This window comes from Ambystoma mexicanum, chromosome 2p (assembly GCF_040938575.1).
Source record: "Ambystoma mexicanum isolate Mex_15411 chromosome 2p, UKY_AmexF1_1, whole genome shotgun sequence".
Taxonomy (NCBI): domain Eukaryota; kingdom Metazoa; phylum Chordata; class Amphibia; order Caudata; family Ambystomatidae; genus Ambystoma; species Ambystoma mexicanum.
This window is the reverse complement of record NC_090923.1, coordinates 100,765,714-100,780,201: the sequence shown is the minus strand read 5'-3', so window position 1 is coordinate 100,780,201 and position 14,488 is coordinate 100,765,714. Positions and strand designations below refer to the sequence as shown.

Below are 14,488 nucleotides of genomic sequence, written 5' to 3'. Positions count from 1 at the left end.
CATGTATTTTTTTTCATAGCAGTTTTAAAGATTTAAGGATTAATCCAAGTCCTCAAGGAGCACTTAATTCCAGTTCAAGTTGTCCTCTTTTCAACCAAGCTATTAATACACATCCTGGTGTCCATGTTCCGTATTTACCAATATTGATATTACAAGACATGGTTTAGGTTAAGATGGGTATAATACATTTTTCTTCAGTTTATGATGGAAGCAAGGTGTTTTGAGAGACAAGAAATCCTTTCACTGATCCTCTCAGCAGTAGCAGAGTAAGTATCAGGTAATTGGTTCTGGCATTTATTGGTGGTTATGTATGAGAGATTAACCTTTAGGAATTAAATTAACATTCTATGACTCTCTCATCCATGCAGATACCCGAAGAATTTCAAGAGATCCGGTGCCTGAGTTTGTTATTTTCTCCACATCCCCTTTCCCCCCGTAGTGTCACGGGCTCAGCTGTCTTTTAGCTGGTTGAGTGTGCTCCACTTTAGTGGGACTCAGCAGCTCCTGCGTTGGATTGAAGACAGGTCATGACAAGTAGATCCAGGACGGAAGCTCAGGGGGATTAGAAGGAGATGAGAGGGGAACGAGGAAAACCGGGGCAAGGAAAAAGTATGGCCAGAGATAAAGGAACAAGAGAACAGGATCTCGCTAGAATACACTGGGAAGCGTCCTCTCCGAATAATCACGGAAGTCCCTGCCGTATTTTCTTATTTGCTGGAGGGTTTCCTAATGGCGCAGTGATTGGTCGTGTGTCAACGAGTCATCACGCTCATGACACCACGTTGATGCGTCATCACGCTCATGACGCCGACAGAACGCCCATAAAGTAAGGGCAGGCACCTGACCCTTGTCCCATAAAGCCAGGGACAGACACAGTGGCGTGATGGCACGGTGACAGCTGGTTTTGCTATTGACATCACAGGCCAGGTAGGGCTTCATTTGTTCTCATTTCTCACTTCTATCTTAGCTAAATAATTCTAAGGGTCACCTCTGTCTCTTTTTTATTTTCTACAGACATTTCCCTGATGAAGGACCCTGCGTGGTTTGAAATGCATTGTCTTTTATGTCGCCTGATTGTTGATTGAAAGATGTTTCCACCTTAATTTCTTTCATAGTAAATATATCTTCGATAATTTCTCATATAATCAGTACTTGGAATGTTCACATGAATTGTAACATGACTATTCTCTATTAAAAGGCAGCCATCACTGTGGGAGTATTTTCAGAGTCGGTTGTCTTGTGTTACTTGTTTCCACCCAGATGCAAGGGTGGCCCTTGCAGGCTAGCACCTGAGACCTATATTACTACGTTTAGTTTGTTTTACCTGAGTGTCTGGAAGGAGGTTCCCACTCTTCAGCTGATTCAGTGACCCAGAGCTATCACTGAATCAGCAGATTTATGAGGAGACCTTGGTGTGCCTAGGTCAGGCTAGTGGCAGTGAACCAGGCACACATGTGTGGCCATTTTGTAACTGCATAATGCTATTTTGAGCACCATATGCTCAAAACAGCAGTGCCATGTGGTTTATGATCTGACCTTTGACCTTCTTGTTTTATATATATAGAGAGAATACATTACTCACTGTAATCGTATTTCTGATGCTTGTATCTGCTTATATGCACATGCTATGCATAGGCTGACATCAAGTGGAAGCTGCAGAGTATTACAGTTGTTGTTTTCGAAACTCAAAAAGGGATGCCAACAGGGTGTGCCAGTAATACTATGCCTAGTGTGACGTCCACTGTACCCATATATACCTGCATGTGCTTAATAAAAAGCATATGGTTGTGCTTCTGCATGTTGCTTCATTACTTGACTGTTTCTGCTATTGTCAACTGTACTTACACACCAGCCCCATAGCTGCAGAGTTCTGCCTTAATGCTCTGCCTACGCTACCTGTGAAGCTTTGGCTAGACTAAGTGTCTGCAACTGGCTGGCTGGCCTCTCGGAAACCCCCCATTGGACTGGTTGTGAAAAAAAACTCCAAACAGAGGATAATGGAAGTATATATACCTCTTTTTTCCATATTAGATCCAAAGAGAAACATCTCATGTTCAGGAAGCTCCAAATAACACTGAACTATTTGGGACTGCAGATATAGGTATGCAAGCATCATGCAGCATCAGCATAAACAAAAACGGAGAACATTACACATTTATTTGGACCTGAATAAATAGACGCATTGCAGAAGAATGCTTTTACTGTCTTTGTTACCATTAGGACCTGGGTTGTGCCATGCATCCATCCCACTGAAGTACCAGTCCAGTGGTTGAAGAAGTTGTAGTCTCCTTGACCCATGATTTGTGAGGAGCAGATAGTAGCCTCAAGTTGGTTGGCTGCAAAATGCAGGTCTGTCCACTCTGCCTAAACCATAGTGTACGTTCCAATACTGTTGCAGAGGGTTCTAAAGGTGTCCTTAAACATTAACCGACCTGCTGACATGGAATGTGTACATTGCGCCAACTGTTAACCACCCAATACATAAAACAGCCCTCAGTCAGCTTAACATTGACCTACCTTGACATTTTATTGATGCCAAGCAGTAGCAGAAAACAGGTCCCAAAGCATTATGCCACCTTCTGCTAAAATGCAGACCACTTCACTTGAAATGTAAATTTCCCAAAAACTAAACAGCAGTATTTTCAAAATGGTCATCGTTACTGCTAAAGCTGGATCTGCTCTGCAGCATCTATTTAGGTTCTGCACAATGAAAAAAGTACTGTGAGATGTTGACATTTTATAATCATTGCCTGGAAGCTGAAATGCACTCAGATTTCTGCAATCATGCATGCAGTGCATAGGGCATGCGCTCTTTTCAGATCAGAAATGGGGTTTACATATCCAGTCACTATTCCAATCTTTGTAGTTATTTGGATATGGATTTTACGTTTTAGTTGATTTTATTTGTGATCCGTCTCCTCAATGGTTCATCAGCTTCCCTGATCAATCAGATGGTGGTGCCCCTCATACTGACTGAGTTAGGTGTGGGTGCAGTGAGCCTGCCTTTCAATATGGGCTCTAGAATACCCAGGAAAATGCCTTTCAATGGAAAGCCTGCACACGAGTGAACACTGACACACCAGCTCCTTCCACATGTCAAGCTTGCGGCTCTTTAATGGTTCAGGGACATTCTCTAGTGGGTGTACAGGGGCTTATAGTGATAATTTCGACAACAAAAATGTCGAAAGTCAAAATTTCGAAAAAGAAATGTCGAAAAAAAAAATGTCGACTTTTTTTTTCAATGCATTTTTTTTTTAAATGGGGGGGTTCCCCCCAACCCCCCTTTTTTTTAATTTTCCCCTTTTTTCTAACTCCCGAACCCCTAAAATAAATATATAATTAAAAAAAACGAAAGTTGACATTTTTTTTTTCGACATTTTTTTGTCGACATTTTTGTCTGTCGACATTTTTTTTTCGAAATTATGACTGCCCACCGTGTACAGGAGCAGCAGGGCACAGGAGCTAAATGCAGTGCCAGAGTTTTAGGAAACATGTTACCGCAATGAACATATGTGATTACGGTCAGCATACTCCAAGCTGAAAGACTGTGGCAAAGAAGAAGACGCTGAAGACTCAGAATAAGATCTCAGGATGAATAGGAGGGGAGGATATCGACCAGGAAAAGAAGGAGGAGAGGGAAAAGGAGAAAGAGGAAAAGGTTTAAAAGGGGAGAGTTTAGATTATGGATTTAAAGTACTAAGTTGCAGGGATAGGTTAATTGTTTACTTTACCCAGTTGTTGAGAATTCAATGTTAGGAAATATTTTCTTTTTGCAACTTTGCCTCCATAGTTTCCTAAAGAATCCCATTCTTTTTTGCTTTGATTTTGATCTTGCCCTGACTTTTTGAACCTTCCCTTTTGCAGAGGGAACCTGGTCAGTCCTTCAGACTATCAGTACTGGGAAACTCTATTTCACTTTTGAATTCTTGAACACTGCACAAAGCAGCTTACTATGCAGTGCAAGGGGGATACTTTTGTATCACCCTAGCATTTTGCACAGAGGATTTCTGGTTACTTTATATGTGCCTAAAGCCAAGCAGAGGCAGCAGTTACATTTTTACAGTTTTTGCATTATTTTTGGTGAGCACATTGGTATTTACCACATATGGCTACTAAATGAGGCTAGTGCCCTAAAATGGCCGTGCCATGAGATTTCTGCTTGTTCTTTGGCCAGATCAGGCAAGTCCTTATAAGGTCATCCACTTGCCTGGGAAATCTGGTGTTTTCGCGGGCTAGTGAGTGTGTGTGTGTGTGGCACAGGAAGGGGACTGTGGCTGTTTAGTCCTAGTCCACGTCCTTGGTGCCAGAAAATCTGCTTCTGATGTGGATAGGAAACCAGTGGTTGTTCTGGATTGGACAACTACTGGCTGTCTGAGTGGTGAAGATCCTTACCATTGGTGGCTTTGGACTTGCTTTCAGCTCTAATCTTGGATAAAAGGAGGACCTCTGTAGCTATTCTTCAGATCTATGTTGTAGCCAAGAATCCCTCGAAGAATAGGCTGCTGAAGATCGACTCCTGAAGCGGTCCAACGTCGCTTCCTGTGTCCAGCGCATCTCTGAAGACCCTGTGCTTCAGCTCTTGGAGTAGTGGGACCAACTTGGCTCCAGCCCTACAGCGCCTTACGAAGTGTCCCTGCACCGCCCGTTGGACTGACCAGCTCCCTCGTAGGCTACCTAGCCACAATCGTTGCTGTTCTGAATTGAAGTTCGGAACTTTGGTGGTCACCAGCTTGTGTCACAAGTTGCATTCTCCCCGAATTTCAGCTTCCCACCTTCAAGGGAACCTGTCCTGGAACTGCGGCTGTGACCACAACTGGAAAGACGTCTGCCATCGCCTGTGCACAGTGATCATCGCTGGAACTCGCCTTCATCCATCCTGTGAAGTGTCCTAAGGATGTCTGCATTATTGGATTTTGCATTCCTTCACCGACAGGGTTGTATCTTGTATTGCCAGCGACAGGAAGAATCCTCGAACCCGCAACTCCTGGGCACCTCTCACTGGAACCAGTGGTGGAAGATCGAGCCCCCAGCCACCGCAAGACGATCCACAAAGACATCTGGAAAATCGGAGTCAGGGTGGGTAAGTAAGCATTAGTGGGCCTGTCCCCCATCTGTCCTCCATAGGATAGCATTGGGAACTTGTTTCTATGTCTCCCATCTCCATTCCACTCTCCTTCGGTTGTGGAACTTGGCCCAGGCATACTGCCTCTGGGTTAGTCTTGGGTCTGGAAGAAAGGAGAAGACTTATCTTTCCTTTGGTAAGTTCTTGAATCACTGTGAAATAGTTTGAACCTTTCACCACCACATGCCCATTGTATCCTTTCTGAAGAGAACTCATAATGGTGAGAAATACTGCATTGAAACCTGTGACTTTTGTAAAAAAGGCCCCATTCAACTTATGAGTTTGGACTTTTCACCTTAGGTTATGGCTGTTGTGATTTGGTTCCCATCATTTGCTGCATCCAACAAACCTGTTTTGCTTGATTAAGTATCTGATGTTTATTAAGTGAACCTACTGGTAATTGTATATAGTTGTATTATAGAGTGTTGTGTGATAATACTACCTGTTAGATTCATTTTCCAGTTAGTTCATTAAGCCTAGTATAGGGTACTGTATTTTTACGCTTGGCTGCCCACATTGATTTATTGTGTGCTGTACTGTGACCCCACTCACGCTCTCCTTGAGACCAAGCCCTGACTGCTCTTCCACGTACCTGGACTGGGTTTGGGCTAACCTCTCAGAGCTCCCTTTTCACAATGACTAGGGTGGCCTCCTAGAATCTGTCCACTAGGCCAGATTCTAGAAATCCATCTTCACAAATTAGGGCGAGCAGAACAGACCACACTAAGTGTGGAGTAACTCTGGAAAACTCGGGCACTAGAGTGCCCAGCTTGGACTTCCGGAAAAGCCACAGAAAGCACTCTACTGAAATAAAGGAGAATTTACCCAGCTGCAGGGAGACTAAGTCATGAGTGGATATGGTTGGTGTTTGCTTCTTAGCAGCCAAGCTAGAAGCAGACAAGCGAGTGGCTGGTGTTTTTTTAACAGGAGCAAAGATGGCCCACTGCGGGGTCCTGCAGGGCCCACAGAAAAAGGAAATGGAAAGAGCAGGTTAGCTCTGTGCTGGCCACAGGCAGTGACAGCCAGGAGCCTGAAATACATGAAGGATGGACACAAACAACTTAAGAGTACAAAAAAGTATGTAATCCTGTCCTGTTCTGTTAGTTAGCGACATTTCCCCTTCCCGCAGTGCCTTTTTATAAACCACAGCAGTGAAGTGGTCTTTCAGCACCAGGTTGAAGGGGACGGGTTTGGCTTAGCAGCTTCTGGAGTGGGACTACAACTCAACCATGACAATTCAAGAAATGAAATCCGTAGATTCTGCATAAATCTGGCAATCCATTTATAAAAGTATTCTCTTTAAGAAGATCAATTGTATATTTAATGATGAAGGCAATTACAAAAGTGAGCTGAACATAAAGGAGTTGATTGCACCTCTCCTTCAAGCATTCTCACATCTTTGCACTCTTTCATTAATCTTACCTTGTTGTAGTAGCGGAGCTGAACTGTGTGCCACTGGCCATCACTAACACCCCCGGGAAGATATGGAGACACCAAAGTGGTTGATTCACCTGTAAATAACACAATTAGACACACTTTATTGCAAATTACATTTTTGTAAATGGTTCCATCAGCGAACGCCTGGAGAACTGACAATATTGTGAGGTTCTAAAGAAGAACTATAGCGGCTCACTTGCATTCCAAATGGAAACTGCAACCGTGCAGTTGCGCTCTTGTCCACAATTTCACTCAATCTCCACAGATGAGGGAAACTGGCAAGTGAAGCACTGAATACCGTTTCTGGGTTTTATACAGCCTACAGCAAGCGATTTCGGATGTATACGATTGGCCGTGGCACAAATGTTCGTGGTCGAATTGTCTGGGGTCAATTCAGCCGTGAAGACAATTTTGCAGCGGCCAAATTGGGCCAGATTTAAACCCCCTACTTCTCCCAAAACACTCCCCCACCCACCCCCTACTTTTTGGCGTCCACTTTGTTTCTGACCATGCAGCGTCCGATCCGCCCCGCCGATGCTGCACGGTGCACTTTTCTATTTTCCTTTTTTCTTTTTCCCGTCCCCCGCCTCCAAACTTCCAGAAGCGGGGGACACCCCCGCAACCCCTACTCCACATGTTTGGTAGTGATTACCCAAACTGCTTGTTTAAAAACGATCGAATGGTGCTGGCCGAATTTGGGTAATACCGCGATTTCTGGGAGGATTTCAGCACAATGGACATCAGCAATAATACAATATGATATTTTATTTATTTTTGTATTTGTAGAGCGCACTAAAGCCCACAGGCATCAAGGCTCTATGAGGAAGCGTAAGAGGGCTTGATTCAGGGTTACAGGATTGCAGCCCAACAGAATATTTCTTAATACAGATTGTTACGTTACATAATACATTTGAAGGAAGTTACTCTTACTTTTAAATAAAGAGCCTTGTTTTAATGGCTTTCCGGAAGGCTGCATGAGAGTAAATTATCCTAATCTGGAACGGGAGGGTGTTCCAGAAGGTGGCGGCTAAGGTTGGGAAGCTGGTACAACCGGCACGCACTCTGTGTGTGAGGGGAACAGTGATTTGATTGGAGTAGGCCATTCTGGAAGGTCTGGATGGCGTGTGTCTGATGATTCTTTGTGCTAGGTAAGGGGGAGCCAGACCGTGGACACATTTGTGTGTCAGGGCGAGGGTTTTGAAGACAATACTTTCCTTGACGGGGAGCCAGTGTGCCTGCCTTCTAACCCTTGAGATATGGTCTCTGCGTGAGATGCCTGTAGCAGCCCTCAGGGCATTGTTCTGAGCTAACTGAAGTTTTGATAGTTTCTAGCTTGAAGTCCCAACAAAGAGGGCATTACAGTAATCCAGCCTCGACCCAATAATTGCCCTAGCAATTGTTTGGCAGTTCTGTTGGGAGAGGAAGGGTCTGGCTGCATTGAGCAATTTCGAGTGATATGAAGCGGAGGATGCGATAGCATTAACCTGTCTGTCCATGGTAAGGTTTGGGTCGAGATACACGCCCAATGTCTTAATGACTGGTGAGACAATGATGGGGATGTTATCAACGGTGAAGGAGCAGTATTACTTGTTGAGTTTACCCAGGGTGGAGGGGGAACCAATTAGTAGAAGTTCGGTTTTCTCACTGTTGAGACATAACCAGTTTTCTGCCATCCAGGATTGGATCGTTGCATAGATGGAGTTGAGGGTGTTCATGTCCGTTGGATAGTCACCCCAAAGTGGGATGAGCACCTGAGTGTCATCTGCATAGTTGGTGTATGAGATGCCCAGGGCGTCCAAGATACTGAACAGGGGCCTCGTGAAGAGATTGTACAGGGTGGAGGCTATGCACGAGCCCTGTGGGACCCCACATTTGATGGGACTAGGGGTGGCACAAGAGGATTCAGAGAAAACCTTCACCAATCTTTCCTGTAGGAACGCGGTTATCCATGCGCAGGCCTTCGGGAGAAGTTGGTTGCAGAGGATAGATGATGGCAAAGAGTTTTGTGATCCACCTGATCGAAGGCAGCTGAGAGGTCTAAGAGAAGGAGGAGCACAGGTTTGCCCATGTCTCTAAGGTCATCCATTTAATTTTTTAGGTCAAGTAGTGCCGTTTCGTTATCGATATGATATGGCATTTATAACGCACCTGTACACAAGTGTTTCTAGGTGCCAATGAGGGCTGCCGTTAAACAAATGGTTTCCAACAATGGTTGGCATTGGTTGTGTTTTAATTTTCGCATCAAGGGGAATCTGAACCCATGCAGGGTTCCCTTGCCTATACAAAAATACACTGAAAAGGTGTGGGAGCTATAAAAGAGTGACTACCTTTCTCTATATCATTGTGAATTATATGTGTGGGTGCAAAGTAAATCTGCTCAAAACTGTTTGGCATGGACTTTCTCCTCATCCACATAAACTGGAGATCGACACATAGGCCCTCATTACGAGTCTGCCGGTAACCTGCCGGTGCTACCGGCGGGCTAACGGCAGACTTGCCTTACCACTACCGGCACCCTATATCCCAGTGTTACCGGTTATTACGGGTGCCGGCAACATGGGTGCCAGACTCCATGGAATGGGCTTGCCCCTATCACCAACACTGGTAGTAACAGTGCCGGTGATAGGGGCAATTCTTTGCTGGTAGGGGCATGAACTCCCGGTAGGTCAGGCCTGCTGGTAGTTCACTCCCCCTACCTACAAACTAGAGTGTGCCGGTCCAGGCAGAATGCCAGATCCGTATTACCGGCCGTTTATCAACATTATTCCCGGACCAGCACATTTATAATGAGGACCATAAATGGCACTGGAGGCTACGGGTAGCACAGCAGAGTCTCTTACAATTCCTCTTTGAAAAACATTCAAAATGAATTGATGATCGCACCTATATAAAATACTCCACGCAACGGACCAATTCCACATGAGGAGAAGGACTTACACCATCACCAGTATCACGTGGAAAAAACATTTTATGTGGCAATACATGCTACTGGCGTATGTCTATCTTAACATCTTAAACATGTAGATCACTGCGAGCATAGCAACGGAGAGAACACACTATACTATGGTGCAGCTTTGAGTGTAGCTATAATTACAGACCGAAGCTTTGCTATTAATCAATATTAGGGTTTCCGGATTTTCAGGATCAACCCTGTTGGAAGATTCAGAGCGGAGACCCTATTCTGGTGTCGCCTGGGGACTAATGTCTAGCCAAACTCGATCTGTTGGAGAGGTGGAAGGTTAACAAACAGAATACTCATAATAATTCTAGTTAGGTAGAATGTATACAAATACAGTAATATGTATTAGGCCTTGAAGATACTTGTATCAATGAAAATGACCGGTACTTTCTTTAGATCAAGAAACCCTTCTGTATGGAAGCGGAAGCCGTTAATGATGGTGGCTAAGGCAGGAACCCTAGTGCTACTATTCATTGTGATTGTGATAGCGGAGGTGGCTCAGGCCTGGGTACTGATGCTGAGTGAGATTTCATTGCCCTTCTTCTGAAAGAAGGTGGCTAGGTCCTTGACTTGGTTCCGAGTTGGAATGGTAGTTGTACCATATTCTTGTGGAAGGTTGCTAAGTTCTCAACAGATTTTGAAAGCTTCTACAGATTTATTGGGTGCTAGTATGATGCCTTCCTGGAGGAAGGCTTTCTTTTTTCTAGTAACGGTGTAGTGATAACCGATTTGCTATCCAACACAAATAGAACAGGCTTATTTTTGGCTTTGAGGCATTTGCTTTCAAGTTGCCTGTTTTTGTTTTATACTTGCGATTTTAGTATTCTGAGCAGGGGGGGGCGTGGGGAGGACCAGAAGATTCAGGTTTCTTGGGATGTCTTCCCAATAGACCTGGTCACACTGCGGGGAAGAGGTATTCAGAGGGGAGGTATTGGGTCAGCAGTGATCACAGGTCGGCAAGGAAGACAGATTAGACATGTTCCTTTGCTTTTTGATATTTGGAATCTGAAAATGGAGAAAAGTACAGATTCACTGCCAAATACCATTTCAGGAGTCTGCTTTCTTTTTCTATTACTGTAAAAGGGCCTGGAGCAGAAGCACGGGTCTATTTCACATTATGGGTCTTCTATAGGGCTCCTTCTTTGGCAGTCTTTACACTTCTCTCCACCAATGACCAAACTGGCTATGGTGTTAAAGGGCTCAGGGATCCTAGCCTAGGAGTCTGGTCTGCTTTATAGACAAATCTTTGATGTAGATGGAGCTTCTGCACCAGGTTGAGGCATGAGTTTTGCTTTATCCCTGGTATGACTGGTCCAGCAGATAATTGTGTGAGTGGTATGAATGTGTTCATCCGATTTCCTGTGGCCCTTCCCAGGGCCTCTCAAAACTAGTAGTGAGACTTTCTTTTGTTGAAACATGCCACCCAGTGAACGAGAAGTACCAGTATCAGACTTTAAACCTGGAAGATCTTCATCTAGATGTTCTCCAAGAATCTTCCCTCATTATAAGGGATGTCTAAGATCCATACCTGGACTTCTGGCAGTAATGTGGCACTCTTAAGCTATAAAGAACATTAGGATGAGTATAAGTATGGGGATAGGGTGTGGAGAAAATAACATTATTTCAAAAGAAGTGCAATCATGGGAGTGGGAGAGTGTAAGCGTGCAAGAAGTAAAGACATCAACTATTGTGAGCACATGTTGGTGTAGTAGACAGAATCACATATGTCTCAAAGTTAAATGTGATTAGCTCCAGTCGTCTATGATAGTCTGTACTTTCTTCTGCCAGCAGAGGATGGCCAGATGACATGACTTGCATAGTACAGATGGAAGGAGTATCGGTCAATTACTGAGAGGGCGAAAATAGCGAATGTGAAAATGCCTAAGTTAGTTTTTTTGGATTTCGTAGCAATTACATGTGGGGGATGGGTTAGGGTAGTTAATTATCTAAGGGGAATTTGGAGAGGGAAGGGGATGCGAGGGGGGATCCCCCGGCATATAAATGCGCGAAAAGAACGCAAATATTCAGCTTTTTGCATTCAGTATTTTATTTGGATTTTGTAGAAATGATATGAGGGGGAGTGGGTTAGAATAGTTAATTATCTAAGGGGAGTTTGGAAGGGGATGCTGGGGGGATTCCCCTGGCATATAATTGCACGAAGAGAACGCAAATATTCAGCTTTTTGCATTCAGTATTTTATTTGGATTTTGTAGAAATGATATGAGGGGGAGTGGGTTAGAATAGTTAATTATCTAAGGGGAGTTTGGAAGGGGATGCTGGGGGGATTCCCCTGGCATATAATTGCACGAAGAGAACACAAATATTCAGCTTTTTTGCATTCAGTATTTTATTTTCTCATTAATCACACAGATCGGTTGGAAGGTACAACCTGTATCCCCTTCCCACATACTCCCAGAGGTCAGACAGGCAACTGAGCTCTGAATTTCAGGGGGCCGTCCTCGGTTTTAAAATTTAGCCACAGTTTATTCCGTAGAGATACACCACCCGAGCTCAGCAATCTTTTCGGCATTCACATGGTTGGGCATATTTCTTGATCGAAGACGGGAGTCTGAAAACGTTGTCTCTTCAGATGTTATGAACGTAAACTCCCATCAGCCCTAGCCAGCATAGTCAGTGGTGAGGGTTCATGGGAATCGTAGTATTAAAGATCTAGAGTGATGCAAGTTACAGATCCATGGTCTAAGAGATGCAGGGCCCTGGCCCATGACTGCTTTAAGAATAACGCATACAATTATAAAGTAAATCCTTGCCTTCAGGGGGGTCCAGTGGAGGGCCTTCAAGGCTGGGGTGATGTGACCTTTGGGCTTTAGGTCTGAGATTAGTCATGCTGCCTTTTTCTGGATTAGTTGCAGTGTGTGAACGAGGCACTTGATGAGGCCAAAGTATATTACTGCCATAATGATTTGATATATTTAAATCACACACTTAACAGTCTAAACCGCATCTAGGCGCAGTTTATACCATGTTCAACCTCTGATCAAAGTTGATACATCACAAGAACAACACGCCCTATTACTGGAAAAGGAAGGACAACATGCACAGAGATAGTGGGAGGGAATTCCATAACCGCGGCCCATAGACCGAAACACAACTGAACCCTCTGGACACAATAAGAGTGGAAGGAATATTCAAGAGGGACTTATCGGCCAAATGGAGAACACAAGTCGGTTGATAATGAGACTTTGTATTAACCAAATATGGGGGAGCACAACCATTTATGCACGTGAACACCATGCACTAGATTTTAAATTCTATTCTCTGCATAACTGGCAGCCAGTGGAGGGCTATTGGAGCTGTGAATACTGCAGCCATTTTAGGAAGCTTCTGCATAAATCGGACAGCTGCATTTTGAAATCTGTTAAAATGCTTTGCAGGAATGCTGGCTAGCAAGCGGTTTGCGTAGTCCAGTCTGGAATTAACCACAGGGCCCACCACAACAGCATGATCTGATGATGGAATATATGGAACGGCATTGCGGGGAAAACAGAAATAAAAGACAGATTGTACAATTGCCCTGACCTGATGTTCACAGTCCTAGTTGGACTGCCAAATGCATTCTAAATTCTTGATATTAGTTGCAAATGTCATAGTGAGATTAAATAGACATAAGGGGATGGGGGGTGTAATCGATGCAGACTATGAGAAGAGATAAGCTCTGCCTTATTTGGAGATAGTTGGAGCTTATTGGTGGTCATCCACTGACCAACTTCAGCAGTACATTGCACTATATTATGGAGTGACTATACCGACTTGCTGACCTTAGTATATATTTGGGACTGCATATGAATGGTAGCAGAGATTGGATTTCGTAAAAATTACCATAAAAGTTTGCATATAGATATTAAATAACAATGGAGATAAGGAAGAACCTTGAGAAACTCCACAGGATACTTGGATAGAGTTAGAGATATGGCTCCCATTTAAACACATGGGAAGCAGCTATCCAGAAACCGTTTTAAGGCATTTATGGAGACACTGGCAACCTCTGACAATCCACCAAACATAGGATCAGAATCTACAGTGTCAAAAGTCGCTGGTAAGTCTAACATGATCAGCAGCGTCAATTCACCTTCATCTGAGGTTTTCAATAGGTCATCCCGCAGCGTCAATTCACCTTCATCTGAGGTTTTCAATAGGTCATCCCACACCGAGATCAATGCAGTCTTTGTCCTGTGAAGAGGACGAAATCCGGACTGAAAACTTTCCAGGATTTTGGATTTCACCACTTTGAGAAACCTAAGGAGGTCCTCACTTCTTTCTCCTCAACATCCTCTGCTCAGGTGGACAGGGAAAGGCCATAGCTTTTTGATCCTGACCCTGGGGGTGGATATGTGAGGGAGGATCACCTGGGTGTGGGAGATCTGTGGTAGTGGAGCAAGGCTGTCCTTAGGTGAAACAAAGTATTCCTCATTCCCTTTTCATAATGAAACTTCAGCCCCAGAAGCTTTTATAGGGTACTGTCAGCCGCTCCAATTTCCCTCCATTCAAAATGACCCTTGGAACCACCAATATTATAAAAGGACAAGAAAAAGAGCAACTAAACATACCTCTCTTTATATGAACAAGGTACATACACCTCACATTCCTTTTGATGATTCCAAGACATATCAAACCTATGCCAAGCCAGGGAGTAAACAGCCAGGGAGTAAACAGCCAGGAATTATACACCCTGTCGTTCAGTCTTTTTCCCTTCCTTACACACCAACGGTCCCACAATCATATGCCTTTAACACTGGGACGAGGAAGAGGCAACTAGGAGTGATGCACCCATGTAGTCAGTTTCACCAGTTTGGTACTGAGGCGAGGGAGAGGACTACGGAGAAAACCATTGCAAGTATCAGGCATGTCCCATTAATAGGTGCAACTGTGGTCATGCAAAGGACGTGCATCTGCAACCAATTGAGAAGTTGGAACATAACATGAGTTGATGGAATGACGCTGTGGCCATA

At 44.2% G+C, this 14,488-nt stretch overlaps 1 protein-coding gene across 3 annotated transcripts in view; it reads right to left on the bottom strand.

Moving 5' to 3' along the window:
* The window catches only part of CELSR3 (cadherin EGF LAG seven-pass G-type receptor 3), a 968,624-nt gene that overhangs the window by 333,807 nt on the left and 620,329 nt on the right, over window positions 1-14,488 (bottom strand). For all 3 annotated transcript variants that reach the window (XM_069643335.1, XM_069643336.1, XM_069643337.1), the window contains exon 5: window positions 6,545-6,633. In XM_069643335.1, coding sequence (XP_069499436.1) covers window positions 6,545-6,633 — 89 coding nt within the window. The remainder of the gene's footprint in view (window positions 1-6,544; window positions 6,634-14,488) is intronic.